The following is a 14535-nucleotide window of genomic DNA, read 5'->3' on the forward strand; positions in this document are numbered from 1 at the left end:
TTAATAGCAAAACTGACTCATACCTTTCTGCACATTGACCAACGAACAATTGAGAATTATAAAATACTAGAAAGCAACTGAAAAGTCTGACCAGTGTGAGAACAAACAACTCTACCCTTTGGCGGCTGGATGAGCTTCCACTGTAGGACTGCATGATGGTTGACCAGCCGTGTCACGCAGGAGTCTGCACAGAAAAGCTACATCACATGTTGTGTAGCAGCAGGTCCAGTAACTACTGAAAACTCAAGAAAAAATCAGTATAAAGTTTTGGGGCAATACCTGCAACAACTATAATGGGGATGGAAGATATCTGATTTCTGTGGGCAGCAGAGTTGCAGATACCTCTGGCATTACTGTGGTTTGCCGCCTACATTCATAATTGAAAGAAATGCCAGTTGGAGATTAGCAAAAATACAATTTTTCCCCCTTGAGGTTCACAGATAACCTTTGCCTATTTCTGTCCTCTCTCCGCTTCCTGGAAGTGGGAATTTTTTTTAACTAATTAAGAAAAGATTTTTTTTTTTTTGAAACTAGTTAAAAATTTATTCTTTAATTAGCAACGTTTGAGGGTGGGGGGAAGTCACATCAGGACTTCGAGGCAAAGGCAGAAACCCCAGACTAGTTGTTCCCAGGCTAAGGAACTCTGTTCTAGGGTCATTTTTCCCATAGAGAATGATAGCATTTGAATGTGGTGCTGAACGCAGCCAGAGCCCCGACTCCTCACTGCAGAAGCACCACATGTCCTGTCCACCTCCCCAGGAGCTAAGACGAACCCGTTCTCAGAAGACATTGTTTGAGAGGCTCTGCTGTAGAAGTTCAAAGTCACAGCATTAAGAATGATCTCAGGTGTAATGTGTTGGCTGTCACTTCAGCAGCATGTCTCTGTTAATTATCTTAGGGGAAGAGGTCTGACTTTAAGAAATACATTTCTTTCTCATATGGTGAGAGGGATTTTTGATTATTGTTCATTATCTCTACAACCAACTTTTTAGGAAGACTTTCTTCTAGCTGTTTTTTCTTAGTATCTGATCCAGTGTTTGAATATTTGTCACAAAGTCCCACCTTAAACTTGTACTTAAACTGATAAGTCATAAGTATTAGATTTATCTTCTCTCTCTCTTTTTTTTTTTTTTTTTGAATAAAGGTAGATTTATTAAGAGAGATACATACTCCATAGACAGTGTAGGCTGTTTTAGAGGCAAGAGGAAAGCCAAGAGGTGTGGGGGTTTAAAATAAAAGTAGATACACACGCCATAGACCGAGTGTGGGCTGCCTTGGAAGGCGAGGTGGCAGGAGGCCTTAGTTCTTCTCTTCTGAGTATCATTTGTCACATGAGAATTTGCAACAGGTTAAATAAGACCACGTCTCTTTGTCTTTTCACTAAATTATAAATACAGTGGAACGCTAGTCATGCCCATTTGGATATAATGTGGCCTGCATCTGCTGCAGGGGAAGGATGAGTTTCTTGTCAGTTGAGGGGGGAGTAGGGACCATGGTGGGGAGAAGACCAGCCGCATTTGTAGTATTCTCCCGGCCCAGCCTTCCAGATGGGCCAACAGACCCTGCAGCTGGATCCCAGGAATTCACCGTCTGCTAAATGCAGATGGTTGCCTAGATCGTTTCAGTAATCTTCTGATAGAGGGACTCTGCAGAATACATAATTGGAAGTTTTGGATCCCACGTAACACATTAAAGCAGGATTATACTGTGATTGTCAGAGGTTTACAAGTGCAGTTGACTTGTAACAACATGGGTTGCACAGTCGAAAGGTGGCATGTAACTTCACAGTTGGCCCCCTCATATCCACACTTCCACATCCATGGATTTAGTTAACCATGGACCATGTAGTACTGCATATTTACTGAAAGAAATCTATGTGTAAGTGGACCTGCACAAGTCAGACCCATGTTGTTCCAGGGTCAGTGTGGTTAGCATTACAGTACAGTGTGTTTGTTTCTGTGAAAATACGCATAAAAGAGCCACTTCCACCACAATGGCGTTCCACCTCAGAGTGTTAGAATGGCTGTAGCAAAAAAGACAAGTAATAACAAATGCTGGCAAGAATGTGCAAAAACTGGCACCCTACACATGGCTGGTGGGAATATAAAATGATGCAACTGCTGTTGAGAACATGTCTGCAGTTTGTGAATAAGTTAAGCATAACACTGCCACATGACACAGCAGCTCAATCCTGGTGTTTACGCGGAGAAGTGCATTCAAACAAGAATTGAGCGTGAGTGTCCACAGCAGCCTTAGTCACGACAGCCCAAAGGAAGAGACAGCCCAAAAGACCATCAGCTGATGAGTGGATAAATAAAATGCGGTGTATTCATACAATGGAATATTACTCAGCCATTAAAAAGGAATGAAATACTGATACCTGCTACAGCACAGGTGAACCTTGAAAACACGTGACGAGAAGAAGCCAGTCACAAAAGACCACATACTTTATGATTCCATTTATGTGAAATGTTGATAATAGGTCAGTCTGTAGAGACAGAAAGTAGAGTAGTGGTTGTCAGGGGAAGAGGAGGATGGAGAGTGACTGATGGGTGTGGGGCTTCTGTTTGGAGTGACAGAAATGTTCTGGAATTAGTAGTGATGGTTGAAATCTTGGTAAGTATAATTGGTCCTCTGTATCTGCAGATTCCATATCCATGGAGTCAGCCAACCATGGATCAAAAATACTCAAGAAAAAAAATTCCAGAAAGTTCCAAAAAGCAGAACTTGAATTTGCCAAACAACAGCAATGATTTATATAGCATTTACATTGTATTAGGTATTACAGGTAGTCTAGAGATGATTTAAAAGTATATGGGAATATGTGCATAGATTATATGCAAATATTATATAAGGGACTTGCACATCCATGGATTTTGGTGTCCACAGGGGTCCTGGAACCAATCCCCTGGAAATACTAAGGGACAACTATACTAAAAGCAATAATTTTACACTTTATAATTTTTAAAAAGAGACTGCCAGTTTTGAAAAGAAAATTTACTTTCAGAATGCTTGGAGTTCTCTAATTTCTCAAGCTTACTATGAAGTAAAAGCTACTCTGAGATTCAGGTTCTTGAGCACGTTAAGTAACTTTATTTCATTAGGAAAACAAGTGGTTGAAGAACTGTTGTTTTTAATTCTTCATTCAACTAGGAAAAACTCATTGTATCCAATGAGCAGGAGGTCCTTCGAGTTCATTACAGAGCTGCAAGAACACTGGCCAATCAGACGCTGCCGTTTAGCGCGTGCACGGTCCTCCTGGACGCGGAGGTGTACAGCGTGCCGCTGGACGCGCAGGTGAGTGCGCCGAGTGCAGCCCGCGGCTCCCGCGCTGCTTCCTTAGACAGCGCACCGTCGGCCGGGCCCAGAGGGGCACGCGACTCTTTCAGACCGGACTACTTCCAGGTCACCTGCCCTCTGTTTTCTAATAGCCTCTGAACATTAGGTCTATATTAACACAGCAGGTGATTGTGGAACAGGTATGTATGTGTTCAGGGTAATGTCAGTTTATAGGTAACTTGTAACTTGTTTCTGAAGTGGAGTTTAGACGTTCTGACCTTGGAATGACTGGGAAGCTGCTCGTGCAGAGGGAGGCTCAGTGTGACAGGGCTGGAGTCAGGCCAGGCTGCTGTGTGAATCTCGGACACTGTGCGGATAAATTAACATAATTGTGAAAAACTGTTGCTGTATCTTGAAAAAAGTTTATTGCCATTTATAAATTACCTGAATTCAGAACCAGACATCAGTTGTCAGAATTTTGTTGTGCCTCATAAACCAGAATGAAAATATTGGTCATAAGAATACAAAACTAAACACAGACAATGAAGGATTATCGCCGGAAAAAAAAAAAAAAAGACGAGGGAATGCTGTTTTAAATTAGATAATGTATAGAAACACAAAGGATTTGGAAATATTACAGACAAAGTTACTTAGTTCTTTCTGTGCTTTATTTTTCTCATCTGCAAAAAAAAAAAGAGAGTCCCAGGTGGGTTATAAAGAAAATTTCTAACAGCTAGTGAATTTTGCCAGTAAATGTCAGAATGATCCCCAAGTTAGAGACTAAAGAGGATCAGGCCACAATCGACCTAATAGTTGAGCAGGAAGACTTGTCAACCTCTTGAGGACAGCTGTGGAACCGTTACCCATCCTTGTCCAGCAGGCTTTAGAGTTTCAGTAATAAAATTGAAAATAGTCAAAACATCTTACGTGAGGACCAAGGAGGAAGTGATAACAGCTAAAAATGTGAGTGGTGTGATTGTGGGGCTGTGTGCTGCCTGTCTGTCGCTTGGACAGCACTGGCGGGCGTAGCTGTAGCGTATGTTTATTGGATCCGGTGCTTCCCACGTGTCCCTGTGCTAGAACAGGGCTGTAGACACTCTTAATTCTCAAAACAGGATTAAAAGAAATGCTCTTATCCCATTTTACAGACTAGAAAATTGAAAGGGTACATAATTAGTTCAAAATTGCACAGTAAGATAGAAAGCTGACATTTGAACATAGCCTGTCTTAAGAGAATACCGAAGTGTTAGTCCTGAAAACGATGGCAACTTCAGAGGCCTGTCTCCCACCTCAATGCTTTTTCTCCCTGCATGTGGTGAAGTGTAACATTAAAATTAATTTTGTAATCAATTATACTTTAAGAAGAATGTCATGGGCATAATGCTTCATATGACATGCTTTTTTGAGAAACAGTTTTGACTCACAGAGAGGTAGGATTCTATTTAATTAATAACGAAACCCAGCATCCTAATAATTCCAGTAACTAATCTGTCTACTTAATATGGAAATAAGTGCTTATCAAAATTTTTAAATATTCAAATTATATTTTACCCTTTTTTTGAAATATATTTCCATCATTCCTTAAAAGGAGAATATACTATAAAAAGACATAATGGCATATATAGAGTGTAAAGTGAGTTATTTATAATATCCAACTACTTTTAATGTTCTCTTTCAGTCTGATGACAGTAAAACTTCTGTGAGGGATCGCTTTAATGCAAGACAGTTCATGTCTTGGTTACAAGATGTGGATGATAAATTTGACAAACTAAAGGTATGTATGTTTACAAGTTCACTTTGGAGGCTTCCCCTCCATGAACAGAAATCGCACTGTGTTAGGGAGCAATGCTTAGGGAAGGATATGCTGGTTAGTCGTAATCTTCACTCTGCGCGCCACACTGCGGAAGATAAAAAGAAAGCCTGCCCGTTTCTCAGGTCCAGTTTAGTGTAAAAGGTGCATTGCCACAGAGAACGCAGTTTCTAATGGGGACCTTCGCATATGAGACTGGTTACGTCCCAACATGGGAAAGAGCGGGCAGACAAGAGGAGAAGGAATATGTTTGTAAATAATCTATAAAGAAAATTACTTGGTTTGAGGTTTTGAATCATTTCAGAAATAACTTCTTCTTAGATTTTCATGATTTTTCTGATAATTTGAAATGTTACTGTTTGAAAGCACAGTTTCAAATTAGAGCTTGGGGGTAAGTGCAGTTGCAGATCCAGAAATATTTGGTTTAGAGACAGAGGGAAAAACAGAAATGGATGTGTAACTCAGCTGTAAATACCCCTGGAATATCCATCTGACGCCCTCCAGTAACAGTGCTTGAGATTCATTTTTAAACAAAGCAAATCTAATAGAATAATCAGTTAATTTTCCTCTTCTTTTAAATAGACCTGTCTTTTAATGAGGCAACAACACGAAGCTGCAGCTTTAAATGCCGTCCAGAGATTAGAATGGCAGCTCAAACTCCAGGAACTTGACCCTGCCACCTACAAATCTCTCAGCATTTATGAGATTCAGGAGTTTTACGTTCCCCTCGTTGATGTTAATGATGACTTTGAATTGACCCCCATATAGCAGCCGTTGCTTCCTGGCGGCTGTGGTAAACGGGTGAGGCTCAAGAGTGTTATACTGTGGAATACTGCCTTTGACAAAAATACAATATTATGCCTTCACAATTATTAGTAAAGTTCAGCAAAAGTTGGTTATGTAGTAAACACTGTCATTTTATTAAAAATGAAAAGAAGTATTTCGGATCTTAGATCCAGTTTCTAATTGAAAACTATTATTTATATTGGTGAAAGGTCACTATCACGTTAGAGCACATTGGCAGACTGTGGTAGGTATTTAAGAAGCTGAGAACCTGCTAACGGCGCTGGAAGTTGTTAGCACTCTTAAGTACAGGATAACCACTAGCATTCAAATTGCTTTCAAGTTTTATTATAATGTATCAGTAAACTAAAAGGTTCAATTCCTACCAAATAGTTTCTAATGTGGAAGAAAAACTTGGCACAGAATTTCTTCAGTTTTATTATATCTGTAAGTTAATTGTATAGCTTTCTTTTTGAAAGTTTTAATATTGTCTTCCTTTTTAATAACTTATTTTATACATATTGTGCAGATGTAAATCTTGTAATTAATGGTCAAAATATATACAAAGGGATTGGTAGTCAAAATATACAAAGAAATAATTGTAAAACTGTTCCGTCTGATGTTTTATTGGACCAAAGTGTAGTTTGTATGGAGTGTAGTGATCGTGTGTTCAGGTAGCGGAACTTTTAAATAAGGCATGCGTGTTTGAGTTAGCTTGTTTCCATCCCCACAACCATAGAGGGTGGCTTAGCTGTACTGCATGCTTCCTGTAACTTAACTCTCCACAGCGACGCCCGAGGTAGTGTGAGGTGTTCCATGCTGGTCTCCCGGGGTAGTACTGACTTACTGTGTTGGCCATTTTATTTAGAATTAGTCATGCAAAAAAATAGCTCGTTTTTCATCTCACAGTAGAGCCTGTTCTCCTCCCCCCCCCCAAAATGCCTTTGAATGAAAATTGTGAAATTGTAAATGTTTATTTTAATACTCAAGTATGAAAGAATCTGTGAATATATGTAAATATGTTTAATAAATTTTATTGGTCATGTTAAATCATTGTAAAACTTTTTTACATTGCTTAAATATAATGTTTTAAGCTTAATAACCTTTGCACTTTTAAAATAAACACTGAGTACTCAAAAAAGATATTTGGTAGTCAAAAAAAGTAAAAGAAATAGGCATATTCTAATTGATGTCTGCAATGTTTATGAAAAATTAATATGTTGTACATTTCTTTCCTTGTGTCAAGATGCAAAACATAATTTTCAGAATTTTATAATTAAAATAAGATTTGGTATGCTGTTTTTAATAAAATAATTAGCAATATACTTAGACCAGCTTCTCCTATAACATGATATAAATTAAATATTCAGGAATATTTCAGATCTGAAACCTGCTGCTAAACTTATTAAATATTTTTCAAAGGAAAATTAAGATATATGTAAAATTCATCGTAAGTATATGAGATAAAATTTTCAGAACTTTCCACAATACTTTTTTCAGTTATAAAATAATACTGGATGTTTTTTATTCTGATACAGAAAAATAAAAAGAATAAATGAGGAATAAAGTGATTTAAATTCAGTTTACAAGTTGAAAATCCCACCTAATGGGAAAGACAGAAGTTTTTGAGTGCAAAGGTATATATTAAGCTTAGGGATTTTTGAATTTTTATGTCAATTTATATTTTAATTCATACTGTACTTGGCATGCGCAATAAAACAGCACATGTGAAAAAGACACAGTGCAAGGACTTTATTATAAAGATTGGATGTAGTAGTCTTTAGAAATTTAGATGAAAGATTTTGGCCTTTTTTATTGGATAAACGGGGCCAAGAAAGGCAGGGTAGATTTTGAAGCACTGGTTTTGTTGAAGTTAAGTTTATTAAGGCTGGGAGCATTAAGATAATTTATAAAAGCAATACTTTTTAATATGAAAAACTTAGTGCAAATTTTGTTTATACTTTTGCCTAAAATAAAAAAACCAGATTATTGAGCATTGAAGTCATAGAAAATATGAGAAGGGTAAGTTTATACAGCATTTTGTTCTAATGGTTCAGCCAGGGAAGGCGGTGGGTGGTGGGGGTGCTGGGAAGAAAAATCACTGGCCAAACAGAACAAGCTACAGAAGAGAAAAAGCAAGCAAGCAGAAACCTGGCATTTCAGTCATCCCAGCTTTGCAGTGCTGACCTCTGTCCTCACCCTCTTCCATGGCACCTCCCATTGCTGGAACCCGTCTGCTGCGATTCTGCTTCTGCAGAGTTCCTTTGTAAAGTGGCTCAGAGCTAATCGGACATCTCGACCGAAAAGCGAATGCCTTCTCCGTGGGAACTGGTACTTAAGTAAGTAAGTTAAGGGCTCTTGATATTTCAAAGATGTTCTAAAGCTCTGAAATGGCTGAAAAAACTTAGAATGGCGTATGTGCCTAAATGATAGAGGATTCTAAAAGAAAAATAAAGGATGACTAGTTTAATCAGTGAATTTTTTAAAAACTATTCAAATACCATGAACAAGATACTAAATTGTACCTAAGGATTTGTATTTCTTTAAATCTTGTTCTAAATCATATCTGTTTAATAAATGACTAGTTGATATTTGTGCATGTTATTTAATAAAGAGTTATATTTTTATAGAAAAAATAAGAGTGAAATGTGTGATAAGTGTTGTTTTTTTTATTTTCCAATCCTACATGACTCTAAACCAAACACTAGTGTTCACCTGGGCAGCTAGCAAAATTGCAGAAATACTCATTTTAGGGAAACAACCTCTGAAGGAACTGGCCTTTCAAACCCAAGTCTATTCAGTAATGAGGTCTCAAAAATGAGTTTTAAGTATTAGACATGCTGCAGTCTTAGCTGCAGAAATCTCAAGCAAAGACCCCTTGAAGCTAATTTTAATAGACTTAAGAATTATAGTTATTCTAGGAGCTGAGAATGCTAAATACATATTTTTCTTTATCCAAAACAGTTATTCAAATAGTTAGCAATACTTTTTATTCTATCTCTAATACATAAAACCCCAAAATTCTATATAGAGGAAATTGATTATTTCAAATTCATAAGGTAGTTTTATCTTAATGTATTTTAAAAGAAGCATTGTCACAATTTTTAAACCTTAAAAATGAATTTTAAATAATTTCATTAGTCAAGTAACTAAAAAAGTTAAATCACATAATTACATAAGTATTAGCATTTAAACAGTGAAAAGTACATCTAGAAAGATTGGCTTTTCCAATGATTAAATGTTAATGCTATACAACATCTGCAAATAATAAAAAATTGTACCGGATGTGCAGTATCTCCATAAGAAAGTGGGATAGAAACTGTTTACCTAAAGATAAAGCCTTTTCTTGCTTGAGGGTTCAGTTTTCTTAGGTAGATTACATAGAGAATTTAAGATTATATATGAAGCATATTTATTTAAACTCCATTGAGTTTTTAAATGCTAATTTTTAAAAACTGTGTCATACCTAAATATCTGAGTGACCAATTAAAAGCTCTTAGGTAACCATCTTTTCCCCCTACTCTTAAGGAAAATTTTGTTGTTGATACACAGAGTGAACATGTACAGTGTATGTCTACAGGTTAAAAACACCACCTGTGTGCCCATCACTCGGCTTAAGAGCAGTACCAGTTTTTTTAACTGTGTAATTTGTATCCAGTAGAAGTGCCCACATCTTCCTGGGAGGTCCCAACAGATGCCTACACTGACATTTCTGTCACCCGGGGAGTTTCCTCCTGCCCTTGCAGAGGGCTCTGTCCCAGAGGCCACCACACTGAGTCCTGTCCCAGTATTACCTATACCTGTTTTTGAACCTCACGTACATGGGATCAGATGGTGTACACCTGCCTGCCACTTTTAGCTTAAGGTTTTGCAGTTCATCCTGTTGTGTATATCAGTAGTCTTTTCTTTTTTATTAATGAGTAGTAGTATGTTGTACAAACTGGTTTATTTTCTCTCTTGTTGGTAGGCATTTGAATCGTTCCATTTGGGGCTGTTGTGAATAAAACTGCTCTGAACACCAGTCTCTTTGTGAACACCTTTTTTCACCGCCCTTGGGCCCCTGCCTTGGAGTGCCGTCACTAGGTCCTAGAGTGTATGTGTATGTCTGACTTCATTAGAAACTGACAGGTCTCCACGGTGGTTGCACCAGATTGTACCCCTGCTGGGAACTGGGAGAGGCCCCGTCGCTCTGAATCCTCATCGGTATTTGGTGGTGTCAGTCTTCAGTCTTAGCGCTGGTGGTGGGATGTGTAGTTTTATCTTACTGTGCTTTTAACTTGCATTTCTCTGATGACTGAAGAGGCTGAGTGTATCTTTTACTATGCTTAGTGGCCATCTGCACATCTTCCTTTGCGACATGCCCTCAGGTGCTTTGCTCATTTTCCATTGGGTTGTCTTTTTGTTACTGATCATTCTGCACACGAGTCCTTTGTCAGAGGTCTGTCATGAATGTTTTCGCCTGGTCTGTGGCCTGCCTTTCCATTTTTCTTCCTGACTAGTTTCCCCGCTTTTTAGTAAAGCTGTTACACTGTCATGACTTTTCAGAATATTTAGTAGATTTCGTATCACCTCCCCTCCAAAATTGTCCCCTTAAATAGCAGCCATATGGATGTACAACCATAGCTTTCAGTTTCTTGGAAACACCACCTGTGTTTAATTTTAGAGCCATTAGTATTTGAATGTAAGGAGCTTTAAAAATCCTTTCCTGAATTAACCTCTTCATTTCTTGACACCCTTCACATGTCGTCTGGGCTGTGGAACTACTCTCAGTGCAGTTTTTGACACTGTTTGCTTGCTTGCTTGTTACTTAAACTGTGTGGTGTGGATGGTCTTGAAGAAGCACGGTGTCATCGGTGGGCCTTTAGGAAGCAGGGGGCTCGTCTGAACTGTGTCCGGTGGGCGTGGTGTCCAGCTCCTCTGCCGGTTCACACTTACCTGTCCACGGACTCAACCAGCGCACATCTAGTAGGTGGCTGTGCTGTGCCGGGACTGTGCCCCTTGACAATTCACACAGCATTTACCTGGGTCATCAGTTCTCAAACTTTGATCCCAGAACCCCTCTGAGCCCTTAAAAGTAACTGTGAGCTTTCATTTCTGTAAGCTGTTGGCTGATATTTACCACTGTTGAAATAAAAACAAATTTAAAGAATTTATTAATAAATGCATTTCATGCTTATTTTTATGAAAAACGTATTTCCAAAAATAAAAATGAAAAAAACGAATTATTTTAAAGTTCTGCAAATCTCAAGATCTGGCCAAAAAGAAGAAAGCTAGAATTACCTATTTGCTTTCTGCAGTGTACCTGTAATTTGTTCTGTTTTGGGTTGGATTGGGTTTGGTTTGGTTGGTTTACTTGATTTGGACTTATAAATCCGTAATAGGAAAAGGGAGTATGTTAATAGATTTTCAGATAATTGTCATTATTCTTGGATTCCACATCAAAACAGGACAAGGAGTAGTTTCTGAAAGGTAAGTTGCCTTGTGGAATCTGACTGCATCAATGAACTCTACCTAACTCTTACTACCTTGAAATCCATCGGCCTATCTTGCATGTTGAATGGGTTTTCCAGCAATGCATAGATTTTGTAACATCATGTATTGGTCATTTGAAAAATACTGATTCACTGAATTACATGATTCTTCCAAATGTTGACACAGTTCATTACACAGTCCAAACACTCAGCTTGTTAATATCACCACTGATTTCATCAGAGACGTCTTTTTAAGTATGAAAGCTGCAAAGCTCTTAAGTGATAGAAATTATCCAAAATTCTGGTTTTCGCTCAAAAGCCTGAACACCACTGACAACAAACACTGCCGGCTGTTTTCCTTAAAGTCACAGGCTCACTTTACTTATAGTTGAGACTAAATGCCAAAGAGCTAGATCTGAGTAACCACAGTTTGTCTTTTTTTTTCAAGTAAAATTGTTGTTCCATGGAAAAGGTCGGTTTGGCTAGAAACTCGGTCAAGTGCTTTTTCTCTGATTATTTTTCTTGGGTATGCCACAAAAGTATAGCACGCATTCTCCCCTTTAGTTACACAACGTTAAATAGACATGTACCCCAGGTTGAGATTTGATAAAATCACTGATCTTTACTGCTTTATTGAGAACATACTTAAGTGAAGTTGGCTTCTTTTTTTGTTTTTAACTGTGTGTGTTTGGCAGTGGCTCCTAGTGTAGGTGGGCCAGTAATAAAACCAACATTCATTAAACACTCACTATGTATATTCATGTACATTATCCCATTGAAGCCTGCGAAGTCCCAGAAAGAAAGAACACAGCTTTGGTAAAAAGGACTAGGTGGACACCAACACAAACACACATTTTAAAGGTTGGAGCCAATTTTTAAAAATTCAGTGATATCCTGGTGTCATTCATCTAAAAGCCGGCAGGGGGAGAGGAGAGGAAGTCCCGTGACCCCTGTGTGCACCATACTTTTTGGTCTTTAATAACTTCCCTAAGAATCTGAGGTATGCGTGACTATCCACGCATTTAGGTTTTAGTGAAAAGGATTCTTGGCAAAGAATTCTATTATTGCAAACATTCTCCATATAAGCACTGTTTGCTAAAATCAATTATAGTAGCATATTTTAAATTACCCATCTCAAAATGCTTTAGTTAAACTACTTCTGTAACTGTCCCAATTGGAATATTTCAAGAGCACAAAAATTCTATTTTTAAAAAAAGGGAAGAGAATCGCAGCAACATGCTTTGGTGAATGTGACATCCATATTTTAACAAGCATGAAGAGAAGAAAGAAAACTCAGAACCTGTGAGTCTAACAGGCTTAAAGGCAAAAGGCTGAAGTCATTGATTAAGGGCAAAAGAATAGAAAATCTGGACAGGTGCAATCTAACCAGGCGCACTTACGATGGAAACCGTGTTTAAGCCGTCTTTTTCCCTAAATTAATGACACAGGAGGCTGGGGATGGGGAATGAGTAGTTTGTCCTACAGAGAGCACAAAGACTCCAGCTGTCTGAAATAAGTTAGCACCAGGAGGAAACATTCACTGAGCAAAGTATCCGCTCAACATAGAGGCAGACAAAAGCCAAGTCCAAAGACAGCTCTGCACCCGAGGGAGTTGGCAACGGACACAGGCCAACAGGTAGAGAGCAGCAAACCAGCTGCCTTTGTGCGGTGTTGTGTTTGATTTTGGTTTGTTGCTTTGTTGTGTTTAGCCCTCCCCAACTTAATCCTGAAACAACTCTTGCTTCAGAACTGCTCTGTCTTCCGATGGGATAAAAGCTCGGCCAGCTCTGCTCCAGTCCTGTGCCCCTCCCACCTGTCCTGGTGTCTCTCCGCTCTGGGTTCACACCCATGAGTTCCAGCGGATGCAAGGTCACCACGCTGAAGACTCCGGAGGGTGGGACCCAGTTTCACAGAACTTTGAAAATCCAGCGGAGAGGGGGTTAAGGTTCTCAAACGAGTAACTCATAGGGCTTGGATTCCACTGGTGGGTAATTTGCAGGGGACAGAGACTGGTTTACTGCTGACTGCAGGGCCTGGGGCATTGGCCGCGCACCCCTGCAGGCGCTCCCTTTCTGGTCTGTCTTTCTTTCTGGCCTTTCTTTCTTTCTTTCTTTCTTTCTTTCTTTCTTTCTTTCCTTCCTTCCTTCCTTCCTTCCTTCCTTCCTTCCTTTTTTAAATATTAATGAAAAATAAAAGGAAGTAATGTGGCAATGTAAGCTATCCAGGGTTCCTTATTTTGAATAGATTTTCTTCTTCCTTATTTTTGCATTTTCTGTCCCTTGAAAGGAAAACTACATTATAGTAGTTTTATATAGTATAGTAACCTTTCAAAGAAACAGTTAAAAGTCAACAGTCTTTAAATTTGTGTATCTTTAGTACTTTGTTTTAAAAAAGAATTGCAGTATTTAGGAGCAGTGAACAAACTGATTAGTAGCTGAGTTTGTGGGTGAGGGAGACCTTTGTGAAGGTTATTTCTCAGAGTTGCACAGGGATAATGCAAACCCTTAGAGACAGAAAATAGGCTAGTGGTTGCTCAGGGGTGGGAGTGTCGTGTGACTGCTTAATGGCTGCCGAGTTTCCTTTTGGGGTGATAAAAATGTCCAGGAATTTGACAGTGATGATGGCTGCTGAACATTGTGACTGTTCTAAATGCCACTGAATTGTACACTTTAGAATGGTATTTCATGTTACGTGAATTTTAACACACACGCGTGCATGTGAGCCTGCGATGTTAAGTTCCTGGGGTACCAAGAGCACCTCTCCCGTCACCCGGGTGCAGCTCCGCCCTCAGGGACTGGGAGCCGTCCTGCGTGGTGTGCTGTTGGGACCCTCCTCCTCCAGCTGGCCATCCTCTGTCCCTCTGCCTCACCCTGGGTCTCCCTCTCCTCTGCTTCGTCAATCTGACCTCCCCGTCAGCCCAAGCCTCCAGGAACCCTTCCGATTATTTTAGGCCCACTGATTTCTGCTTTTCCTAGTCTCTCGAAGTATCCAGGCTCTACGCAGCCTTATCTTTTTCACGAATTGTTTCACCTCTTCATTACTGCTGTCATTTGGCCAGTTCAGCTTGAGCCCACACATTCTAGTCTTTGAGAGTGTTCCAAGAGCCTCCAAGTCCCTGTACACAGTCAAATGATACATTCATGACACGATTCCTGCCCTGAGGAAGTCTCCGAAATTAGTTGAATATACATA

General features: G+C 39.2%; 1 protein-coding gene across 4 annotated transcripts in view; it reads left to right on the forward strand.

Annotated features, from left to right (window-relative positions):
• Positions 1 to 7623, forward strand: part of ANKRD12 (ankyrin repeat domain 12) — a 106820-nt gene extending 99197 nt beyond the window's left edge. For all 4 annotated transcript variants that reach the window (XM_031439183.2, XM_031439178.2, XM_031439179.2 and 1 more), the window contains 3 exons: positions 3154 to 3297; positions 4958 to 5053; positions 5672 to 7623. In XM_031439183.2, coding sequence (XP_031295043.2) covers positions 3154 to 3297; positions 4958 to 5053; positions 5672 to 5857 — 426 coding nt within the window. In that variant the 3' untranslated portion in view covers positions 5858 to 7623. The remainder of the gene's footprint in view (positions 1 to 3153; positions 3298 to 4957; positions 5054 to 5671) is intronic.
• The last annotated feature ends 6912 nt before the right edge of the window (positions 7624 to 14535 follow it).

This window comes from Camelus dromedarius, chromosome 32, assembly GCF_036321535.1.
Source record: "Camelus dromedarius isolate mCamDro1 chromosome 32, mCamDro1.pat, whole genome shotgun sequence".
In the NCBI taxonomy this organism is placed as follows: Eukaryota; Metazoa; Chordata; class Mammalia; order Artiodactyla; family Camelidae; genus Camelus; species Camelus dromedarius.